Below are 23,160 nucleotides of genomic sequence, written 5' to 3'. Positions count from 1 at the left end.
AAGACGATGTTCTTCTTAGCTGTGACATTCAGACTAAATTCCTGCTGTTAAACTCCGACCACGTTTCTGCATTTAACCCAACAGCGGGCTCTGTTTCACCACAGAAGCTTTCAGAATACAGACAGTCATAATGCTAACTTAATAACATCAACACAGATGAGTGTCATGGGATTAAAAGAGAGGATGGGGTCTCATAAACATACGCGCATTTATATACACACATTCATACACAACACAAACTAATTCAATTGAACACTTTAGGGCTCAGCATTTCTCCGGCAGTGCTGGGATGATGTAACAGCTGAGATAGTGCCTGTTGGGAGACTGGAGCACTGAGTTAGATAAGATAACTCCCCTTCTGCTATTAGCATGTCAAAGTAACAACTACTTCCTTTAAGAGAGCTCTGTGTAGTGAAGCTCTCAAGAGTTAAGTCCTTGAAAGTCTGTGAATGTGGCTGTCGGGAAAGATATCCATTTTTGCAGACCAACTCATGACTACATAAAACCAAAACTGACTAATGCACCACGACTGTCAAGATTTAAAGGGGACATCGGATACAAAATTCACTTTTACATGGTGTTCGCATATAAATGTGTCTTAGCAGTGTGTGGACACAACCACCAACAATGATAAAAGTCTCAATTATAAAGCCGTTTTGATTTTCTGCACAGTACGATGCACATTTTAGCCAAAGTATTTTGCAGACATTTAATGAAGACCCTAAAGAATCATACCAACTTGTGGAAAGGGCAAAAACATCATATAGCAGTACTGGGATTAGGTTTAACACTATTATTATGCAATTTATCAAATTTGATATTATTAGTATGTTTTTGCCTTCTGAAGACTGGTCCAAAATCAAGAGGTTAATCAAAATTTCATTATTTCTCTCAATTTTATTATATTATTAAAAAGACATGCTGTCAAGTTAATATAAAGTAAATATTCTTCAGATAATATCCCAATAGTTTGCTTTGACTTTAGTACAATGTTAATATAAAAGCCAGTTGATTATGAAATCATGTCTTTAAAATATCATGCTTCATTTTCAAAAGTTGAACAAGCCCTGACATAAAACGATATTACAAGATATTCATACATGTCAAGTATTCAGAAGGCATACAATACTAATTTCTTCACTGATAATGTTTATTTTGCACTGAACTTTTTTTTGCTATGTACCAGCTCAAAAATTTAGGATGAGAATGAGATTTAAGAAATGCAACAGAGGGGAACTTTTCGGTGAATATCAACTTACATTTCAGTTTCTGTTTATTATAAATACAACAGTTACATGGCTTCAGAAGACTTCCAATGTAGCACACAAATCATATGGACTCCTTTCTTAGTTCTTTTATGGTGTTTTGTGTTCCTTTTTGGATCATGACAGCCATGGTCACTAAGACCTGTAGCTGAATGCCGCTTGTTCTTAATGGATGACGGAGGCAGAAAAGTGCATAGTGTCTGAGCAGAGGTCAGAGGGCCGTCTCGACATGTCCAAGGCAATTCAACCCCTTGTTAAAGTCTTAAATACGAGTCAGACTCTGAGTGTTCCCACAACCCCTCCTCCAACTCAGTCCTGATGGACAATGTGGCCCAAACGTTGACCATACACGTCAGCAGTATGGTGTTCAGACAGGAATGTAGACTGCTCTCTGCATCCGAGCATAGAAAAGCAGTACATGAAGTGACCCAGTGAACCATTGTTTTTATAGAGCAAGAGAATAAACTTGACAGCTCAGTGCAATGAACCTCTAATAAAGAAAATGACAGCAAATGAGGGTGTGAGTGAGATACAGAGGCTGTGCTTCTTGCTTCAATACAAAAGGGGTCAAAACTTTATATATATTCAAAATAGTACCAAATGTATAGTATAGTATAGTATAAAAATGTTTACATATTAAGTATATTTATATATAATATAAATTATATGAATATAAATATATACATGTAAATATTTTCAAAATATATACTGTATGTGTGTGTATTTACACATGCATAATAAATATACATAGTACACACACATTATGTAAACAAACTTTTATTTTGGATGCGATTAATCACAGGTAATCGTTTGACAGCACTAACAATGTGAAAATTACAGAGTTTATAGCACAATGGACTCTATATCTCAAAATATCAAGGACAATTTAATTCCTCGTGACATGACCCATTAAATACAGAAATGAGGCCGTATATAATATATAATTTTGATCTGTCTCATCCGTTAGTGTTCTTAGACTCTTCCTTTTGTTACATGAGTACATTTTTGCAGTTTATTCACACACTGGTTGTTTTGTTCCTCCAGACACTGTGCTTTAAAATGACAATACTCATCACCAGCACTCTGTGCATCAGAAGTAACCTAACATGTCTGCAAGAGACAGTGAGATGCAAAAAGAGAGCGAGAGCAATGGAAGGAAGAGACACAAAGAAAAAAAAAAGAGGTGAAACATAATGAGGAAGACAAGCCTGCATCTTGAGTAGGTTTATCCTCTCAGCGTGAGAACGGTGGGTGGTACGTACCAGCAGATGAGTCCGGCAGCAACAGCAGCCCAAGTGACACAGCAAGAGTTGGATTTCTTACTTTCCTCTTCCTCCTCATCCTTCCGACAGCAGCACAGGCAGCTCAGGTAGATGGCCAGACACAGCAGGTTCACACCGAGCCCAGCTGCTGCTACACAGCCCAGGAAGATGAGCGACTGAAACACACAAATACATGAGATATAAGTTTCTTCGTTAAAAAAAAATACAAATAAAATAAATTAGGGAAATCTGTCATTCATTGGAATTGAAAGGGTTTTGTTTTTATCAGTCAACTCAGCCCAATTGTGGAAACTAAATTTACATTTACATTTATTCATTTAGCGGATGCTTTTATCCAAAGCGACTTACAATTGGCAAATAGACACAGGAAATGCTTGTCATACCAAGTTTCACGCATTGTTCAAATAAGTGCAAGCTAAACAGAGAACGATGAAAGAAAACAGAATTTTTTTTTTTTTTTTTTTTTTTAGGATGCAGTCAGATAGCAACGAAAGAGGTGAGTAATGGAAAAGGAACGCCGGTAATGAAAATGTTCTGGAAAGTGATTTTGTGCCTCTTTGTGATGGTACCACAAGGCATCCCTCACTAGTGGATCTCAGACGTCTGGAGGGGATGTAGATTCATAAGAGTGAGTGGAAGTAGGCGGGTGCTGAGCCTGAGGCTGTTCTATATGCAAGCATCAGTGTCTTGAACTGTGCAGGGAGATAAAGAGAGGTGGAACATGGGTTGTTTTTGGGCTCGTTGAAGACAAGTTGTGCCGCTGCATTCTTAATCATTTGTAAAGGTTTGACTGTGCATGATGGAAGTCCAGCCAGAAGAGCACTGCAGTAGTCCAGCATAGAAATGACAAGGGCCTGGACAAGAAGTTATGCAGCATGCTCCATTAGGAAGGGCCTGATCTTTCTGATTTTATGCAATGCAAACCTGCAAGATCTAGCAGTATTTGCAATGTGGTCTTTGAAAGTCAGCTGGTCATCGAAGATTACACCAAGATTTCTGACCGAACTTGATGGGGTAATTGTTGATGAACCTAACTGGACGGTGAAGTCATGCTGTAGATTTGGAGTGGTCGGGAAGACAAGAAGCTCAGTCTTTGCCAGGTTGAGCTGTAGGTGATGTTCTTTCTACAAAAGTTCTACAAGTTGTTCAGAAAGCATCACTGTGATGACATCTGAACTAGGAGTTCTTTAACAAATGACCCATCATATTTACATAAAAATGCATATTCAATTTATTTACATTTACAAATCCTCAAGTCAATATGAAATGCAAATTGACTCCTGATGCATATTGTTTGTAGGGCTGCAAAATGATTAATCGCGATTAATCGCATTCAAAACAAAAGTTTGCGTTCATAGACTATATGTGTGTCTAATGTATATATTTATGTAGATATACACACACATACATGTATACACAAGGAAAATTTTATATATACAATATTCATATTATATATAATATAAATTATTTACAAGTATAAATACATACAAAAATGTTTTAAAATATATACATATATATGTATGTATTTATAAACATAATAAATATAAACAATACATACACATATAGGCCTAGTATGTAATTTTTTTTTATTTTGAATGCGATTAAATCACGATTAATCCTTTTGCAGTCCTAATTGTTTGTCTTACCGTGTGGGATTTAAATTATTAAAAACACATACTGTACTATACAAATGAAATATATTTTTTTCATGATCCAATCAACTCCTAATAGATCAAAATCATGACGTCCAACAATGATTTCCTGTCTCACTGTGAAATACGTCACATTATGCAAGTAAAATGGGTTATGAATGCTCTTGACTTTAAAAGGATGTGCAACGTGTTGTACTGATGACAGCATTTTTTTTATAAGAAAAAAAAATGGTTTATGTTTGGTAAGTTTTTCATGATCCAATCAACTCAAAACAGATAAAATCAATCCCTGTCCAACATTTTTTTGCTCTGTAATTTTTCTGTTTCTATGTGAAAAATGTTAAATTATGTAAGTAAATTTATTATGATGGTGCTGATTTTAAAAATGATAAAGTGAACAGCATTAAAAAAAAAAAATCTCTAAAAATAATAACTGACATGAATACAAAAATTAAATATCAGTAGAATAGCAAAAACAACCAGCTTAATAATAAAAGGTTCAGAGACATAAGTCATAAAGAATGAAATAGGACAAGATGGTACAAGAAACCCTGACTAACCTATTAAGTGTACTTATTTGGAAAAAAATAAAAATAAAATAAAATTATCAATGTGCATAATATGGCCTTTTTGAAAAAGTAATTAATAGAGCCCTAATAGAATCATAAAGTAGTAATGAAACTAGGGGTGCACAATAAATATCGGCAGATAATTAATGTGCATCTCGTCAGTTAAGCCAGTTTTCTAATCAGCGGTAAATTCCATCAGATGCATGATTTAACATAGAGCAGCTGTTACTACACAGAGCCGTTGTTAACTGACAAGCTGCGCAAATCCACGCTGATAATGAACGTGGAATTGCGCAGTTGTTGGAAGTTAAAGTTAAAGGCACCTGAATTTAAAGTTCTATGACCAATCAAGTTTGTTGTTAATGTAGAATGAAGTCACAACCTCCTTGAGATGTTTTTTCCTGAGCATAGACAACGCATTACACTGATTTCCGGCTGCAACACTCTGTCATATAACTTAGAGTTCCAGTTGATAGATCCGGAGCTATTTTAGTCTCAGAACATTTAATGGGGGCATAAGGTAACACTCTGCCAATGCTTAGTAGCCTACTACACACCATCGTAAAAGGAGCATGATCTCCTTTTTGGCATTGAAAATGGTCTTAACTGTGCTGAAAACCTTTACCCAGACAGGAATCAATGGCCTTTAAGCAGTGACTGAGAATAAATATGACAACTGATGGGGCAGCACAATTATTCAAAAAAGCCAGACTCATATACACACACCATGTCGTATCCCATCCTGATCTTGGCCCTGAAGAGAAAGTAAGACAGCTATAGCAAGCAGTCCAGAGTCCATATTTGCTGCATCACCATCCCTGTTTCCTGCATGGTCTCTGTCCCTTTCGGTTACATCCAACATTCTCTCTTTCATTCTGTGGGTGCTGGGACATCCTAAGCCATCTGCTTCACTCCCATAACTCTAAGACTAATGAGTCAACCCCTCTACCCACAATTCCAGTGGCTGCATTCATACACTGTGTCAAAGAACCTGCTTCGAAATCAAACAAACAAGATAAAGAGCTAGGTTATGCAATCTACTTTTTCACTAAATCTCATGTGAGATGATATGAATCATGCCAACATTATAAGGTGGATGACAGTTTATCAATGGGTGATTTTATATCACTTTAACCATCATAGTCCGTCCTGTACTCCATTACCACTGGCCATTGAAAATCCCATACTCATGACAATGTTTATATTCTGATGATCAATTTAATGACAAATTAGCAAATAAGACCTACAAAAAATGCTGAAGTAAAATATCATGTATTTTGTATTTACAATTTTATTGTTTAACTGAGCAATATACACTTTATTATATTTTTATATTATATATTATTTAATGGTTTCCATTCCAAATACATATATCATGGTTTCCACAAAAACAAAGAAAGAAATAAAGAACATAGAGTCTTTATAGATACAAAAGATGCATTACTGTTATCTGTATGACCAAAAATGATGAAGTATTTTAAGAGCAAATGATCGCAGCGGTGCCTCAATCTGTCCTGCAGTAGCCCAAGCGCACTACTGCTCAGCTTCCATACTCCGCACAAGCACAAAAACTAGGCATTTATTCTAGGCTAACATTAGATCGAGCTGCCATGTAAAGTGTCTACAACATACATATTTCAGATGATAAGCCATATTTGAGGTCGATGAATGTTAGGTGAGCATATGGATGTCTTGCCCAATGTATTTTATTACCACATAGACCAGCCGTTAACTATTTGTCCATCATGGACTGCGTGATTTCGCCACTTCATGTGTTTTTTTTTTCCCTGCGACTAAGCTACTAATAAAATTTAGGTAATATGCATTTAAACAGCCTTTTAATTAGCAGAGTAGAATAATCATGGCCGATAGTAAGACATGCAAACATCAAAAAAAAAAAAACAAAGAGTTGGGACAAAAGAGTTGGGATAACCTCCAAACCAAAGCCAATACCTTTTTAAAAGCTAATTATCGTCAAATGTTTCTAAAATGTTTATATTCCGAGATAGATTGCTGGCAACAGCCATTTTAGGATAGTTCAGATTTGGTCTAAGTGACTTGGGAATCCTCTTCACTATTCCTAACGTTTCATATATTTAGGAGCTAATTTTAGTGCTAAAATGCTTTGGGAAATACTCTTAGAACAAACATTTAGGAGTCCTAAATTTAGGACTGATACAACCATTATTTTAACGATTTTTTTGGCGAGTTATGAGCTACTTTTAGTCTTAAGAGGTTTTGTGAATATGGGCCCAGATGTTTATGTAAAATGCATGATGAGACCTACAGTGTACAGTGTCTCATTTCAGTCGACATTGTCTGAAAAAGATGTGTTGGTGTCTAAGCCCCTCCCCCACCTTTGAGGATGGAGAATTCCCCAATCAGGCCTTTGTGAAGGGCAAATAGGGGTTGATGAAGGTACTGTGATGAGGAAATGGGGGGAGGAGGTACGCAGACTGCCACAGGGGGGTCTTAGGGAGGGAAGGGGGACATATTAGGCAACGAGTGTGTGTTTACCAACTGAAGAGTGGCGATGTGAGAGGTTGCGTGGTTGAGGGAGGCATATACGTGTGTGCATGGGTGTGGGAGCTAATCAGCAAGGGGAGCAGTTGTTGTGGAAACAAGGGGCGGAAGACTGGCCTTATGTTTAATGCTTTTGGCTAGAGACAAAAAAAAAAAAACCTCACACATGCATAAATAAACATCACCATGACAACCTCTAGCTACTTGCTGCCCTTGTAGTTAAGTCCTGGGACGAAATGAAAAGAGGAATTATCATAGACTATTTTAATGAAGCTGCGTGTGACTACATTGCTGGAATTACCCTGACTAAATCTTCGTGAACTACGAGAAACTTGTTCTATCTGACAGGGAAAAGCCTAGAGATTAGTGACGGGTGGTGTATGATAAATTACCAATAAATAAATGAATGAATGAATGAATAATCACACACATGATATATATATATATATATATATATATCTATATATATATATATATATATATATATATATATATATATATATATATATATATAATATATAAATAAATAACATTCAAATATATATATTTATTAATGTTCAACATTAAGAATGTTGTGTACACATTAATACATTTTTTTATTTTATTTTTTCATCTAGATGAATTGGCTGTAGACTTAAAAAATGTCATATGGTTTATATAAAATGATTTATATAAAAATGAATTAATTTCCTTAACATGCTTAACATAAAAAAAGACAACATTTGAACTGATATTTCACAATATTGCTGTTTTTACTCTATTTTCGACCAAATAAATGCATCATTTGAGAGCATAAGAGAAACAAAAAAAAAAACTTAAATAACATATATTTATATATAAACAACATGTTTTTTATTCATATTCAATAAGAATGCAAACAAACCAAAAGATAAAATTAGTCATAACAAATAATCATGTCTAGGATGAGTGCAAAAACAGCTTTGTATTATAAGACTCTATACAATAAAACAAAAAATCAAATGGAGTTTTTCCTTGTCTTGACTTTATCTTTGTTTGAATAACATATAGCAGTTCTGCTAATAACCAAGCCAATATATCTAACACAGTACAGCAAAATAATGTTTGTCACATCTCCCCTGTCACATACAGAAGATATGCAGGTAAAGAAATTGAGAAGCCAACAAAATAATGTAGAAAGTGTAAACAAAAAAGGATAGGAAGGGAAGAGAAAAATATTGCTTGTATGTGTGCAAGAGAGAAACGGACAGAGAAGGAATACAAAACAAGCAATAAAGATTCAGAGCCATTATTATGAATATAATGAATCGCTTCAGAATACATTCAGAATACATTCCAAAAATGCATAAACAACACCCATGTTGCACCCTTATCTGGCCTTACCAATGTTCTCTCTGTCACAAACATACACACTGGCACAGTAAAAGTGAGTGTGTAATTAACAGTCAAAAAAAAAATTCGCACACACACAGAGGGTGTGCATTAATACCAGGCACACATAAATAATGGAACACCTGCATTATCCTCTATGGAAATAAAGCAAAGAGGAATTATTTACACACTCCCACACTTCTTCGCCAAGCCATTTCCACCCACCTATTCCCTTGTCGTTCAAACGCACAAACAGACGGGTCACAACAAGACTGAGATCTGTTTTTCAATTAGCCGCCACTAATGCTTACAAATGTCCATAGGACTACAGCACAGAGTTCCCACACCTTTTCACCAATGCATTTGCATGGCACTTCCATCCGTTTGTGATAACTGAATTTTAATAGAATTTCCAGCCAATATTCAAGAGCTGATTCCTAGTAAATTATATAAAACTTTCCTTTTCATGTTCAAGATTTTATTCATTTAACTACCAAAAGTGATGAATCCAACTTACTGGTATAGCTTGCAAATGTCTAAAAAAAAAAACAATGCCCGGTGAAGGTTTAATGACAGAACCATATGCAAATTTGACAGAAATTTGTATTAAAAGCTACAGCAGTATGGAAATCATCAGTTTTTGCTACATTGTTTACTTGTATTATTCCTTTGCACCTCCTTAAACGTTTTATCAGAAGTTAGGGTGGCTTTTTGTTTAGGCTATATTCATTTATAGATGAAAGTCCCAATTTAAAAATCCCCTGATATTCCATGACCACAGAAAGGTAATTTCTAAAAAAAAAAAAAAAAAAAACACACACACACACACACACACACACACACACACACACACACACACACACACACACACACACACACACACATCACGATTTAGAAAACAAAACTTTGTGTATTTACTTTCTCAATAATCATCCTTACGGCGAACAATTTATAACATTTACGTCCATGTTTTTTTTTTTTTTTTTTTTTTTAATCAAAAACCTGAATAACCCTTTTAATTTTCAACTGCTCTCCAGTAACTTCACATGATAAAATCAAGTCCTGTCCCACATTTTGTGTAACTGAACGTTCTGTGCCATACACTGAAAAAAATGATGTAGAAGCAATTTTTTTACTCAGAAATTAATAGTTAATTTTGCAGATAATTTACAACACTGAATTAAACGTTTTTGATTTTTTTTTCCTTGTAAAACATACACCCATCTGTTTTATTTACAAATGTAAAAAAATATTTTTTACATTCTGTATGCAAAATTGGCTGGGATTGTTGTTTCATGTTGACTAAATGAGCGAGGTCTGACAATGCAGCTCTTCAGAACGAGGCATGCTTTTCTGTGCTTGTTAAGACTATGAATGTAAATAAGGGGAATGTTGCTGACAGGTCTTCCATAATGTTGTTTGTTTCTGCTCTGCTGTGGTTGAAAAACAACCACCCTGTCTCTTCCACTTTTTTGTTTTTCCATTACTTGCATCGTTCAATTTCTGCAGTCCATCCATCTTATCCAAGCATACAGAGAGACGTCTAGAAAAAAAAAAAAAAAAAAACAAAAAAAAAAGACAGGCGAGAAAAGGACGGGTGGGGAAAGAAGACAGGACAGTAAAGATGTGGGGAAACAAAAAAGTGGAGCTGGCAAGGAGGGTGGAGAGGATGGTGTGAAAGAAAAGAGGCACAAGGGAGGGATGAAAGCGGTTGAAACAGAGGATTATGGGGAAAAAGTGGCATGGCAGTCTCCATGAAAGAGAACAAAGGACACAGCGCAGCCCATGTGAACACAATTTCTGCACATCCTCACTCACAGCCACCCACCGCCTCTCAGTCAGAAACACTGTCGTTTTTCTCCAGGAATGAAGTGCTCAGCATCTCTCTTGTTCGACATAATCAAGTTTAATTGAAGCCTTACAGAAATGAGGGTTGAAACATTGCTTATTCATTCAGAATGTGATGACAGTGTCATATATATGTATGCACATTCAGCATCTAGTCTCACAAGACTGTATAGCAGCTGACCCTTAATGCATCCATAATGCTTTTACAAAGGTAACACTTTATAGTACCTGGAATTAATAGCACTGAAAATTATTAAATTATTAAAATTCATGTATACATATATTATAAACAGTAGCGTTCAAAAGTTTGTGGATGTTCAGATTTTAATGTTTTTGCACCAAGGCTGCACTTACAGTATTTGGTCAAAAATACAATAAAAAAAAAAAAACTGCAATATTGTGAAATATTATTACAATTTAAAATAACTATTTTCCTTTTGAATATACTTTTAATATGTAATGCATTTCTGTGTTACTACAGTCTTCAGTGTCACGTGATCCTTCAGAAATCATTCTAATATGCTGATTTACTGCTCAAGAACACCTCCTATTATTATGTTTCTCATCATGTAGAAAATAGTTGTGCTGCTACTTAATATTTTTTTTTGTGTAAATCGTCTATCAAATGCTATACAGGCCACAATTAAAATGCATTTGGCTTTGTTTTATATTTGGAAATGGATACATGGACCTGTTTTCAAAATGATTTAGGCACATCAACCACGACAGCCATCAGGCACAAGAAGCTGTTTTCCTGTACAAACGCTTTACATATCTTTCAACAATCTTTCAGTTCAGTGACTCAGTAAACTACTCTGTGTTGTTCTTCAGCTTGTTTGCATAGTGTGTCCACTACATTCACAGGCCGAATTTCCCTGGGGGTCATTGACCTACAGTTCAACCAGAGCATAGCTGGCTACCGGCCTGGATAAAACACCCTTTTCAAGCGCCAATCACACCGTCCTCATGGATAAGAGGGCTGTAAAGCTGGACGTGAATGAGGTACCACAGACAAAGCCTTTAAGCTTCGAGGAACAAACAGGGCAGAATCAAGTACTCTTTGCAGCCTGAGGGTATATCTAATTCTATACAGAGGCAAACAAGACTCAAATACTGGAGTTTGGGACCTTTAAACAATACAAGACAGCATATTTTCTCATGGCAGAAACAGATGACTGATCTCAGGTCAGGTTTCTTGGGAAATCGGTCTATTATCTCTAGAAATTCCAGGAAGGCAGGTATATGCAAGAATGTAAACTAAGCTGCTCCAACATGATACTTGTTCAAAGTTTACGCTGTTTGCTTGTCTGAGAGTGAGGAGCTCTACAGGTTTAGGACAACCCTGAGACTTATCAAACCAGTATACTGTATCTAGTGTAAAAGACCATGCCAAGTATAGGAAACACAGGCTGAACCACAATTCCCCATTATGTGTCTCTATATAGCGTGGAATATTAGTATTAGTGTGTCTCAAAACATAGCATGTTGAGAATAGTGTGTGAAAAAGGCCAGACTGTGTACTATTTCCAGTGATTTTTTTAAAGTGCCATTCATGCAAGTGAGCATTAAATTAAAACTTAGTATAAAACAAGATTCTGTGACCCAACAGTCCAATTTCCACTCTTATTTCATTTCGCCCCTGAGCTAGTAAACCTACATACTTTATTTAAAAAAAATAAAATAAAAAAAGGCATGTGTATATATGCAAATCGATTTACTTTGAAACTGACATCACACATTATAATGTTTAAAAGTCTGGGGTCAGTAAGATTTTTTTAAATACATTTATTCAGCAAGTGTGCATTAAATTGATCAAAAGTGACGCGACAGTAAAGGCATTTATGTTACAAAAGATTTCCATTTCAAATAAATGCTGTTTCACTTTATCACACAAGTATCAGTGTTTCTACAAATGCAGCTTTCAACATTGAATTCAACAATAATACAGTAATAAGAAATGTCAGTCGAGCACCAATTTCTAAACCTAACCCTTTTTCTGATGGATCATGTGACACTGAAGACTGGAGTAATTCAGCTTTACCATCATAGGAATAATGTAGTGTAAACAAAATATGTATTTTTATTAATTACAAAATATGAATCAACCACACAAACTCAAAGTTATATGTAATAAACTGTCATCCTACATCCTAACCAGACACAAGCTGACGAGTTCTCAGTTACATGTAAACTGTCTGTCAATACTGAAAGCAAAAATGCTGAGTGATATGACAACATCACTGCCAATCAGAACATTTCTGATGCTTAACATACTGCCCTAAGGAGCAGATTTTAGACCAGTGAGATTCCACCATGGGCAAGGATACCCCATTCTACAGAAATAGAAACCAAGATGTCTCATCACTTGTCATGGTTAGTTAGGAAAAAAAAAAAAAAAAATCACACTGACAGCACTAGAGGTTGCCAAGTTTCCAAGAAGCTCAACCAACACTCATGTGGCTGAACATCTCTGACTCATGAAAAATGAATGTCTCTTCAAAACGCTGTCAAGACTGGATGGCCTTTCAGATTTGTCACAGTAAAACATCCCAATCAAGCATTGTCTAAAGTTTGAGATGTTTCCTCAAGATGTTATTTCATACCACATGAATGAAGCCTCTCAATAGTATGTCATCGCCAGTGCAGTATGAACTTTTGTACTTGGTAGAAGTATGTAAACTGGGATTCAGCCATATTTTGTTGAGCTAAGTGATGAATGTGCTTTCTGTGGAGGTTCTGAGCCAAACTTCAGCTATGTGATGGTCACAGCAGGTGGAGAACAGCTGTGTGGAGAGCACTGACGCCCATCTGCTGGGAGCTGTTAGAGATCTACACTCGCTGAAGAGTGACACCATTAACCTCCTGATCAGAAGTCTACAATTTTTCAGTTTTACGCTCTGTGAGGCACAGAATTACATATTTTACATGAAGAAATTGAGTTATATGCCTGAGGGAAAGATACCGTATTGTGTTAAAACTGCCATTAAATGTTCTTCAAACATATGCTAATGTAATCTCCAGGTAATTTCCAAGATCGTACAGAATGAAAAGCTGCAAATAGTTTCAATGAATGATATAGCAGCATATTTGAGAAGATTCCAGTGTCGGATCAAGGCAGGGCCATGAGGGGCCTACATGACCGGGCTTTTACAGGAATGCAAAGGCAAGCCTTGAGGAAGGTCCTCAATGGACCAGTCAACCTCACTCGATTCTGTCCTTGTCTTTCCTACATTGCTTTTGAAAGAGAGCAAGGGGTTCAGGGGCAACCTCGGGGGGCTTTTCCAACACAGTGCACTCGAGTGAACCTCCCCAACCTCACAGCTGGGACATCATTAACTCAGAGAGGAGCAGGTCATGGGCTTTGGGTGAATAAAAAAACAAAAAAGAAAGACAGATAGGAAGCAAGAAAGATGATAAGGGCTCTGCAGCATTCCATGTTAAAGGCACTGAGAAATAATAATAATATAAGAAATGTTTCTTGAGCACAAAATCAGCATAACGTGATTCTGAAGACTGGATTAATGGCTACCGAAAATTCATCTTTGCCATCACAGTAATAAATTACACTTTAAAATAAATTAAAAGAGAAAAGTTTCTTTAGAATGTTAGCATTTTTGACAATATTACTGTTTTACTGTAAACGCAGCCTTGGTGAGTATAAGAAACTTGTTTCAAAGACATCTCATCGACCCAAAACTTTTGAACAGCATTTGCATTTGTAGTTAATATTTATATCAACTTTATATTAACTTTTATATTAACTTATTTTCATAAACTCCCCCTCTCCCACATCTTAAACACTTTGTGAAAGTAATGCTCCTTCAAAAATAACATGAACTATAAGTGATGAATCACAAAACTGATGAAACAGCCTGTCTCTGAGCGGTTTCGGAAATTAAAATACCATGCAATACATGTATAATTAATTACTTAATACTTAACTTTAAAATTAAATATTACACAACCATGCTCATGCCATGCATCTCAATAAGAGGCTGATGCAACAGTACATTGACTATGAGCCGGCCTGGAGAACATGCAATACATTCCATTATGTTCAATTACACTATTCACTGAGACTTCCAATACTTTACTAACATTTCTGACCCAAATACCACAAGCTGACAACTGTCTTTTCTCTCAACTTGACCACACCACCATCATTACTCAAAGTAATATTGTCTTGCTACTATATGGAAGGAGTCAAAATACGGACTAGATGTTAAAGCATGCGCTTAACTGCTTACTTGCAAAAGGCCAATGAGCTCTTGAGTTACTACCATGTCAAACATAGACTAAATATTTCTGTCCTAAACTACCCAAAAACAAACTGTAGATCTCTGGTATATCTGATCGCCCTGATTTAGTAGGTCAGTGTGGTTTACCACATAGCTTTCACATCCTTGTTTTTTTTTTCCTGAGAAAGTCTTTGTGGGTTTTATACTAGTAACCTGGCCCACCCAGAATCAGCTGCAGAGGATACTTAAAAGGGTGCTGACACAACCAGACCTGCAAGAAAAATAATGGAAGAGACGGCTGATAAATCAAGACCGGGCTTTTTCTCTCATCTTACATCTAAAATTGAAGTGAAGTGCCATGGTTCAGGTCTGAAGTGATAAAACAGTGCCTAAGGGAGACAATAAATAAGGACTTTCAGCAAACAAAAAGGCTTGACACCAAAGTCATGGCAAGAAATATTGACTGAACATCAGAAATGTTGGAAGAAGTGCAAATGCGATGCCCTGAATAGGCTGGTCATAATAAAAAAAAATGAAAAATATGGCCCCTAAATACTAGGGGTGAGCTAAAATTCATCTTAAGATATTTTACACTGTCCAGGCGATATCAATATTATATTGCGATATGAGAAAAAAAATTACAGGCAAAATATTGTAACCTTATATAACTAGAAAAAGTGAGGGATTGGACATAGACCTGAAAAGTCTTTTTTTATTGTGCCATTGTTTTTCCTCTGTTTGAGTAGGCCAGTGGTTCCCAAACTTTTTCTGCTGGACCTCCCTTTTGTAGAGAAAAATATTTTCAAGGCCCCACCACCCCCTCTTTTTTTTCTTTTTTTTTTTTTTTGGAAAGTCTCATATGCTCACCAAGGCTAAATTTATTTATTCAAAATACAGTAAACACTGTAATATTGTGAAATATTGTCAATTTAAATGATCTATTTGAATGTTTTAACACATAGGCTACTGTATTCCTGTTATCAAAGCTGAATTTTCAGCATCATTACTCCAGTCCTCATTGTCACATGATCCTTCAGAAATCATTCTAATATGCTGATTTGCTGCTCAATAACCATTTCTGATGTTGTAAACATTTGTGCTGCTTAATATTTTTGAGGAAACTATTTTTCCATGATTCTCTTATGAATATTTGAAATTGTTCTTTGTGTCAGAGCACTGGAGTTCATCAGAAATGGAACGAAGCATCAGTTTACTCTTATGGATTTGTCGTGTCGCGTTGTGCCGCATCCACAGCAGAAAACATCACTGGGTTCTATTTGCATTTGTCAAATCGCACCGTTCGCGTCTGGTGTAGACACGTCGTTTTGGTATTTGTGAATCTTAAAGGGATAGTTCACCCAAAATTGAAAATTTGATGTTTATCTGCTTATTCCCAGGGCATCCAGGATGTAGGTGACTTTGTTTCTTCAGTAGAACACAAATGAAGATTTTGAACTCAAACAGTTGCAGTCTATCAGTCTTTCTCCATTTGAGAGATAGGTGGCGGTTATGCACCTAGGAGTCTGGATCTGCCGTAAAGCAAGAAGAAGAAGACACATCAGGAGCCTGCTGTTGAGAAGAACGTGCTCAGGACAGACATTTCGGACACTGTGGTGAAAATCGGAGGTAAAAAACAATATAAATACTGTTCAGTTTCTTGCACAGACCAATGGTTTTGTGCGTCACAAGCAGCAGTGTATATACATTCCCTTTAAGTATATTCATAATCATAATCTTACCTGGCACTGGAAGTCCCTTTAAAAACTTGTAACTTTCATGCTTAGAGCACAACCATACATCATTCATTTATATTTCTACATGGCTCCCTGCAAAACAACTCTGATTCTTCAATCGCACCATCTAGTGGTCTGTTATTGATAAAACCACAACTTCTACAACTGATAATGGAGCGCTCAAGCGGGTACTGCGTGTCAGGTTGAGTTCATTAAAATACGTCAAATATTTTGCACTCAATTATTTACTTATCAGGCAAGTGGCCACATGATAAGCAGGAAAATTATGCAGTGTAGTCTTTATCGCCCTGCAGAGGTTTCTTTTGCAAAATAATCTGCTGACTGTACACTATCCCTCAGCCTTGCTGCGCCCCCCAGTTTGGGAACCACTGGAGTAGGCGATTTGTGTTTTATTAATTTGGACTGTTACGATGCTCTATGTGTTTGATTACTAATGCCTGTGTAGTAGGCATTGCATACAGAGGACAAAAAACGTTCAGCCTCGACTCTTTATCATCATGTGTGTTAAAATTTGCAAAGCATACCAATTAAAACAAATCAATTTAAATGCAAAATCTGAATTCATGAATATATAATCGTATTCACCGTATAGCAAAATCCATATCATGGAACAACATAATACCGACTGTAACGTATAGCGCCCACCCCTACTACATACCACACATTTCTCTATAACCCGTTCATAATCTAAGGGATAATTTGATATTGAAGTCATAAATTCAAGCAGATACAGCTACACATTTAAAATGGAGGACGACTCTCTAGAATAACAGTCCTTTCTCCAAATAACACTTACATCTGATTATATATTTACTGTGTAGTTAAATATACTGCATATATAAAAAGACAAGTGTTGCTGAACTGAAATAATGAACTGAAATATAAAAGGGAGAAAGAAACGAAGAAGTGAAAACACAAAAAGAGAAATGTAAAGAATTTCGTATTTTTGTACAATACAAGTAATTGACACTGAGGCTTTCTGAGCAAAAAGCAAGCAAAAGTTCCATAAAACAATATTAAGTGTCTTCTGAAGCCATACAATAATTTTGTGTGAGGAAGAAACCAAAATTTGCTCTCCTTGATGCATCTTTTCAATGAAACGGTCAATTCAGTTCACCTGTCAGAGTGGTCTGTTCATGAATCAGCTGACTCCATGAAGCAGACTCTAGTTAGCAGCTTACTGGGGGAGTAGATATATCAGTCAATGACTTGATCATTACACAAAGTTATTGCATGACATAACAAAAACATAAAAAAAAAACAAAACAAAAAAGCTCAAACAAACCTTTCAACAACAAAAATACTAATATCCAAAAGACTCATTTTTTTAATGTGCATCTTGTCAGTAAAGCCAGTTCTCTAATCAGCGGATATTTATTGTGCACCCCTAATTCTTTGCATGCAGTACATTACATTTGCATGCTGAAAGCATAATTCTTCATACGAGTAGAAGTCATACAAGTTTGAAACAAATGTTTATCATTAACTAACTACATACAACTCCCCTGGATTTGTTCATCATACAACCACATCTTGAAGTCAGGTTTAAAAATTTCGGTCTGATGAAAAGTCTATTAAAAATCCACTGAAAATACCAAATTGAATGGAATGCAGTCTGTGATTTCACTGGGTACGTTATAGAGTCCTTTCCGTATCCATACCATTTCAAATTTGTCTTAAATAGTGCATCAACCACCTGAGGGTCAGATGAGTCAGATGTCAGATGACTGAGAATTTCAGTATGATTCAGTGAGGCATTCTGCATCTGAAAATAATGACCCTTCTCTCTCATTATTTTTAGTGGTGTTTGCTAAGGCAACCATTACTATTAGTATTGCTTATGCTCAGTTATTTGAACTTGACCCTTAAGTATTAAACACAAGCAATTAACTCATCTTGCACAGTTTACAGATATTAACAATACCTCAAATCAAGCGGTTCCACGAGGAAACGCCTTCAGAGGTCTAATGACTATCACATGTGAACTCTTTTGACATGGGCCAGTAAAAAAAAAAAAAAAAAAAAAAAACACCTATCAACAACACAGAACATCCTAGCGCTTAAGAAAATGTATAAATGTAGTTTTAATCAAATGTTGGCATATTACTTGTACATCACAATAACTTTAACCACAAAAACAGCAAGCAAATATCTGCAGCTGTCTTTAAATAAACTGCTGGGCACACAGCTAACAGATGCATCCTCTGTCAGGGATTCATCCCCACAGGAAATAAGTGAATCATATGGACAGATGACCTTTGACCGATCTAACACACAAACACATATCCACTCAGGCATAACTTGATGATTGGTCCTTTCTGGATCTGACGTCTACTTAGTTGCTGACTTGCTGTCCACATTGACAGGGCCAGAAGGGATCTGCACCCACATAATCCCACAAAGAAAGCTGTGTTTTATAATACTGGACCAAGTTGAAATTTATTCCACAGATTTTCTCCCAAAATCAGCACAGAAGATGCACAAAAAGCATCTGCAGATTCCATCTGGGCCTACTCTTGGGGAATCTAGATCTAAGCATAGAGTAGAAGTATTTTCACTTGGTTCAGTGTCAAATAAGAAATAAAAGCAAAAAAACAAATAAAATAATAGATTTTACACTCTGTAGAATGTATTGTATATTTCAAAAACTAAAATAAATTTATATAATAAATAACAATAATGTAATAGGCTTAATAATAATTTAATACCCACTACTGATTTTATACTGTTTAAATTTATAGGTTTTGGACGTGATTAATATTTGTTTTAATAATTTATTTATTTATATTTTTTGCCATACTGATCAAATTTAATAACCTCTGTTATTTAGTAAATTCATTGTGACTAGGAAACATGTAATGTGAATCCAAAGGATGAAATGGAACAAATTCAGAACAAGAAATGGATCCAAATTGATCTTTTTCTCCTAATCACGTGGAACATTTAGTGTCAGCTTAATTGCTGTAACGATTAAACACGCTGAATCTCTATAGGAAGCGCATCATCTGCCTGCCGTTCATAATAAACATTAGCAATTAGATATAAAGCACAAGAACAGTCTCTCAGCTTTGCACAGAGCCCATATGCACAATCTCCAAGGCAAAACCTAAAACCCCACAGAGGAAAGAGATCCCACCAGTTTCCTGTTCTGCTGAAAAGCTACATTAAGATTCAAATCGCAGCATCAGCGGGAACAGAGCATTTAGATTCACAAACAGGGGGAAAATGGGTTATGAAGGAGGATCCCTCAGGCCATGTGAAAACGCCCCGGTGTTGATTCTGAGACGGCGGAGGACCCAGCGTGAGCGCATTTTCTCACACTACAGCATCTGGTCTTGATCTGCCTCCATTTACACCATCTGCCTTGATAGAAACAGACAGCTACAGAAATGAGCACTGCCTCTCCATCCTCTCTCACATTCCCCCTCATCTCTTATCAATGTGATGCTGATACAGGTCAGCGGAAAAACCCCATCACGCTCACAAAGACAGGTGCAGCACAGATTCAAGCAATAGGTGTTCATAACTCAGTCTGGATCAAAATGAGATGCTGTTCTGCTGTGAAATGTGATAGTGATTTTCAACCTTCAATGACTGCAAAAAAACAATTGATTTAATATGTGCCAGCTATTAGAGCTTCTAAAACCCAGCAGATAAATAATACTGAGTAAATAATACTAAATAATACTTTTAATCATACTGAACCAGAAAGCAAACATGCACTTTTCAGAAAGGGACTGTTATACAGGACAATAGCATTACTTCTTGGGGTCGAAAAACAGTGTGCACACCAGACACTCAGTGCATCTGAAAATTAATTGCATTTCATTATTCATATTGCATAAGGGATCTCTAATCAAGGATGTCTGAAAAAATGTTATGAAGTTGCAATCTTATAATATTTCTCATAAAAGCATGAACCTCAGTGTTAAATTTCTACGCCATTCAAAGGGAACTGAAGTCTCTCACAGAAAGCAAGAGTGGAAATACAGAGAACAACAGATCACAACATGATTCCCTTTATGACAGTTAAAGCAAGAAGTTTGAAGCAGGGTTATTAAAACAATTGCTACCTGAAATAAAATACTATTAAAATACTTAAGTTCATTCAGTCTAAAGTTTGTCTAATTTTATGTAATAAAATTAACAAATCAAAAATATGAATAAAAACTACAACAGCACCTCATGATACTGAAATAACACTAGTCTCATGTTCTGAGAAGATTTACTTTTTTACAGTCTTTATGGTTGGGCTTTCAGAGACAACAACTGTGATTATACAAAAACAAATCAAAGCAATTCCAATATTAATCACTTAATTTCCCTTTAAATTATTTTATGTTCATCTGACCAAAACAAAACAGACGACAGCTTATTAAAGCTCTGTTGAATCACAAAGTATACTGTTGTACAATATATATTAGCATTTGTTTTGGACTTTATTGGACTCTAAAACACTAAATGGAACACACTATGGAACAAAAAAATAAATAAAAATAAAAATAAATAAAAATTAACCAATCCAAGTACGTTATACTGACTACAGTGTGTCTTAATGCGTGAAGATAATGTATATTGTATGTATATTTCACGCCAAACATAATGAAAACACTCTCACTGAGGACTTCTGAAACATGTTATCGACTAACTATATTTTTGAACTACGACCTGGAGTCCTAAACAAAAAACAAGAGTGACAGTGCAGTACATTAAGCCCATCACGACTGTGTTTGAACCATGAACCTCTGTATGAGCTCTGACCTGCTGGTAGTTCTCGTCTTGCGGGTTAAATGTGTGATCCAACGGCTGAAACCTCAGATTCACGTGAGGAAACTGATGAAGCCAGTAAGTCCACCAAGGAGCGATATAATCAACCCTTGCAGACGACATCCTTCAGCATTCGAGGAGACGAATAAATCACTTTCCCAGACAGAGACGGTCGGACTACTTGGGTGTTTCTTTCCCGGTTACTCTCCGTTGTCTTCTCAAACAAAAGCCATGGATTAAGACATTAGAGAGACCGAGTACTCAAACAAAAGTGATGAAGGGGACATAAAAAGACCTCTGAATACTTCCCCCAAATTGCAGACCATAAGAATTAACGGGACATGTTGAATTATTAGATTAAATCCCGATCTCGTGCTGCAGCCATTCCTGCGCGTGTTTTGCGCTCTGAGGAACTCGGGAGCGTGCTTGAATGAGCGCAAGATTGGGACTCGGGGTCGCGCTTGAATAGGAGGATGAGGATGAGGACGGAGGCAGAAAAAATAAACTTTGTTTTTTATAGTGGCCTAATTGTGTTGATAACGAGATTTAGCAAAGATTGAAAACAATATATATTGTTGCTTTTGGAGATTAGCGAAACATTCTTAAAATTAGGTAAATGCTGAATTTAGTAATTTATTTTACAATATCTAACGCAATGCTGCCATCTATTGGGCAAATCAAGTAAATGCAGACACTTGTACAAAATAAATAAATAAATAATAATTGTGCCTTCATGATTCACTCTCCCTTATGATTTATAAACATGTTCAAACACTATTGGCATCCGCAATAAAAAGCGAACACCAACTTTTACTACCACATTAAAAAAAGAAATCTTCTCAGATTTTGATTAAGAACGGGAAAATATACTTAAACTAGTGCTGCATTAATTTTCATAGGGAGGTTATTTTAGATGTGAATTAAGAACGCAATATGTTGCTTAGTTCGGTTCTTAAGAAGTTGTTGAAATGTCAGTCTTGTCATGGTTTTGCACAGAAAACTGTATATTCGATTGTAATATCAGCATTACATTCCCTTAATAAACACCTTGTAGTTTCATGACCTTGAACAGAATGGCAGTCACTGCTAAATGTCAGTATTATTTTTCATTTAGTTTGAGATTACATTAAAACAATTCCTAAATATTGTTTGAAAAGGTTTAAAATCACAAAGGGAAAATGTCATACACGCAATGACCCACCCAAAAATAAGCTGATAAAATATAACTTTCCTAGAAAGGTAGTCATAAAACTATGAGAAAATGTGTCAGCTACATCACATCTATATTTGGTAAATCTGTTTATATTGGCTTTATATCAAATGCCACAGTTAAACTAGGATATAAATGCCATGGTCTTTCTAAACAAGTAAATTAAACTACAGTAAATCTGCAATAAGTACTACATTTACAAGGGTATAGCTTGTTTGATATAATACAAATAAAATGTTTTGACAATTCATTACAGGTCTTAAACTAACATTTTGGCCTAATAACCAAGTCTGAGGTCAAACATTTCCCTCGAGTAACAAAGCACACAACCATTCAAACACTTGGGGTCAGTAAGACTGTTTTTGGAACAAGTCTTCTCACCAAGGCTGCATTTATTTAATAAAAATGTAAATATCATGGAATATTAGTTTAAATAAATATTTTCTAAGTTAGTATTTAAAACTGTAACATTCCAGTGTTGGCAAAAGTGAATTTTAAGCAGCCATTACCTCTAATCTTCAGCTCTCAAGTAACATGTTCATAACAAAAGCTATAGTAAATGTGACCCTGGAGCACAAAACCAGTCATAAGTAGCACGGGTATATTTGTAGCAATAGCCAACAATACACTGTATGAATCAAAATTATAGACTTTTTTGCCAAATAAATATATTTTGTAAATTTCCTACCATAAATATACCA

General features: G+C 35.8%; 1 protein-coding gene across 2 annotated transcripts in view; it reads right to left on the bottom strand.

Moving 5' to 3' along the window:
- LOC109073883 (protein tweety homolog 2-like) overlaps window positions 1–21,722 on the bottom strand; it is a 52,226-nt gene extending 30,504 nt beyond the window's left edge. The window contains exons 1-2 of one of the 2 annotated variants that reach the window (XM_042735933.1): window positions 21,244–21,722; window positions 2,528–2,703 (exon numbers count right to left, since the gene is read on the bottom strand). In XM_042735933.1, the coding sequence (XP_042591867.1) occupies window positions 2,528–2,703; window positions 21,244–21,372 (305 nt within the window). In that variant the 5' untranslated portion in view covers window positions 21,373–21,722. The remainder of the gene's footprint in view (window positions 1–2,527; window positions 2,704–21,243) is intronic. The other variant, XM_042735934.1, reaches the window with a different exon arrangement.
- Between the last annotated feature and the right edge of the window lie 1,438 nt (window positions 21,723–23,160).

This window comes from Cyprinus carpio, chromosome B12, assembly GCF_018340385.1.
Source record: "Cyprinus carpio isolate SPL01 chromosome B12, ASM1834038v1, whole genome shotgun sequence".
Lineage (NCBI taxonomy): Eukaryota > Metazoa > Chordata > Actinopteri > Cypriniformes > Cyprinidae > Cyprinus > Cyprinus carpio.
The sequence above is the reverse complement of the archived record's forward strand: the minus strand, read 5'-3'. Positions and strand labels throughout refer to the sequence as shown.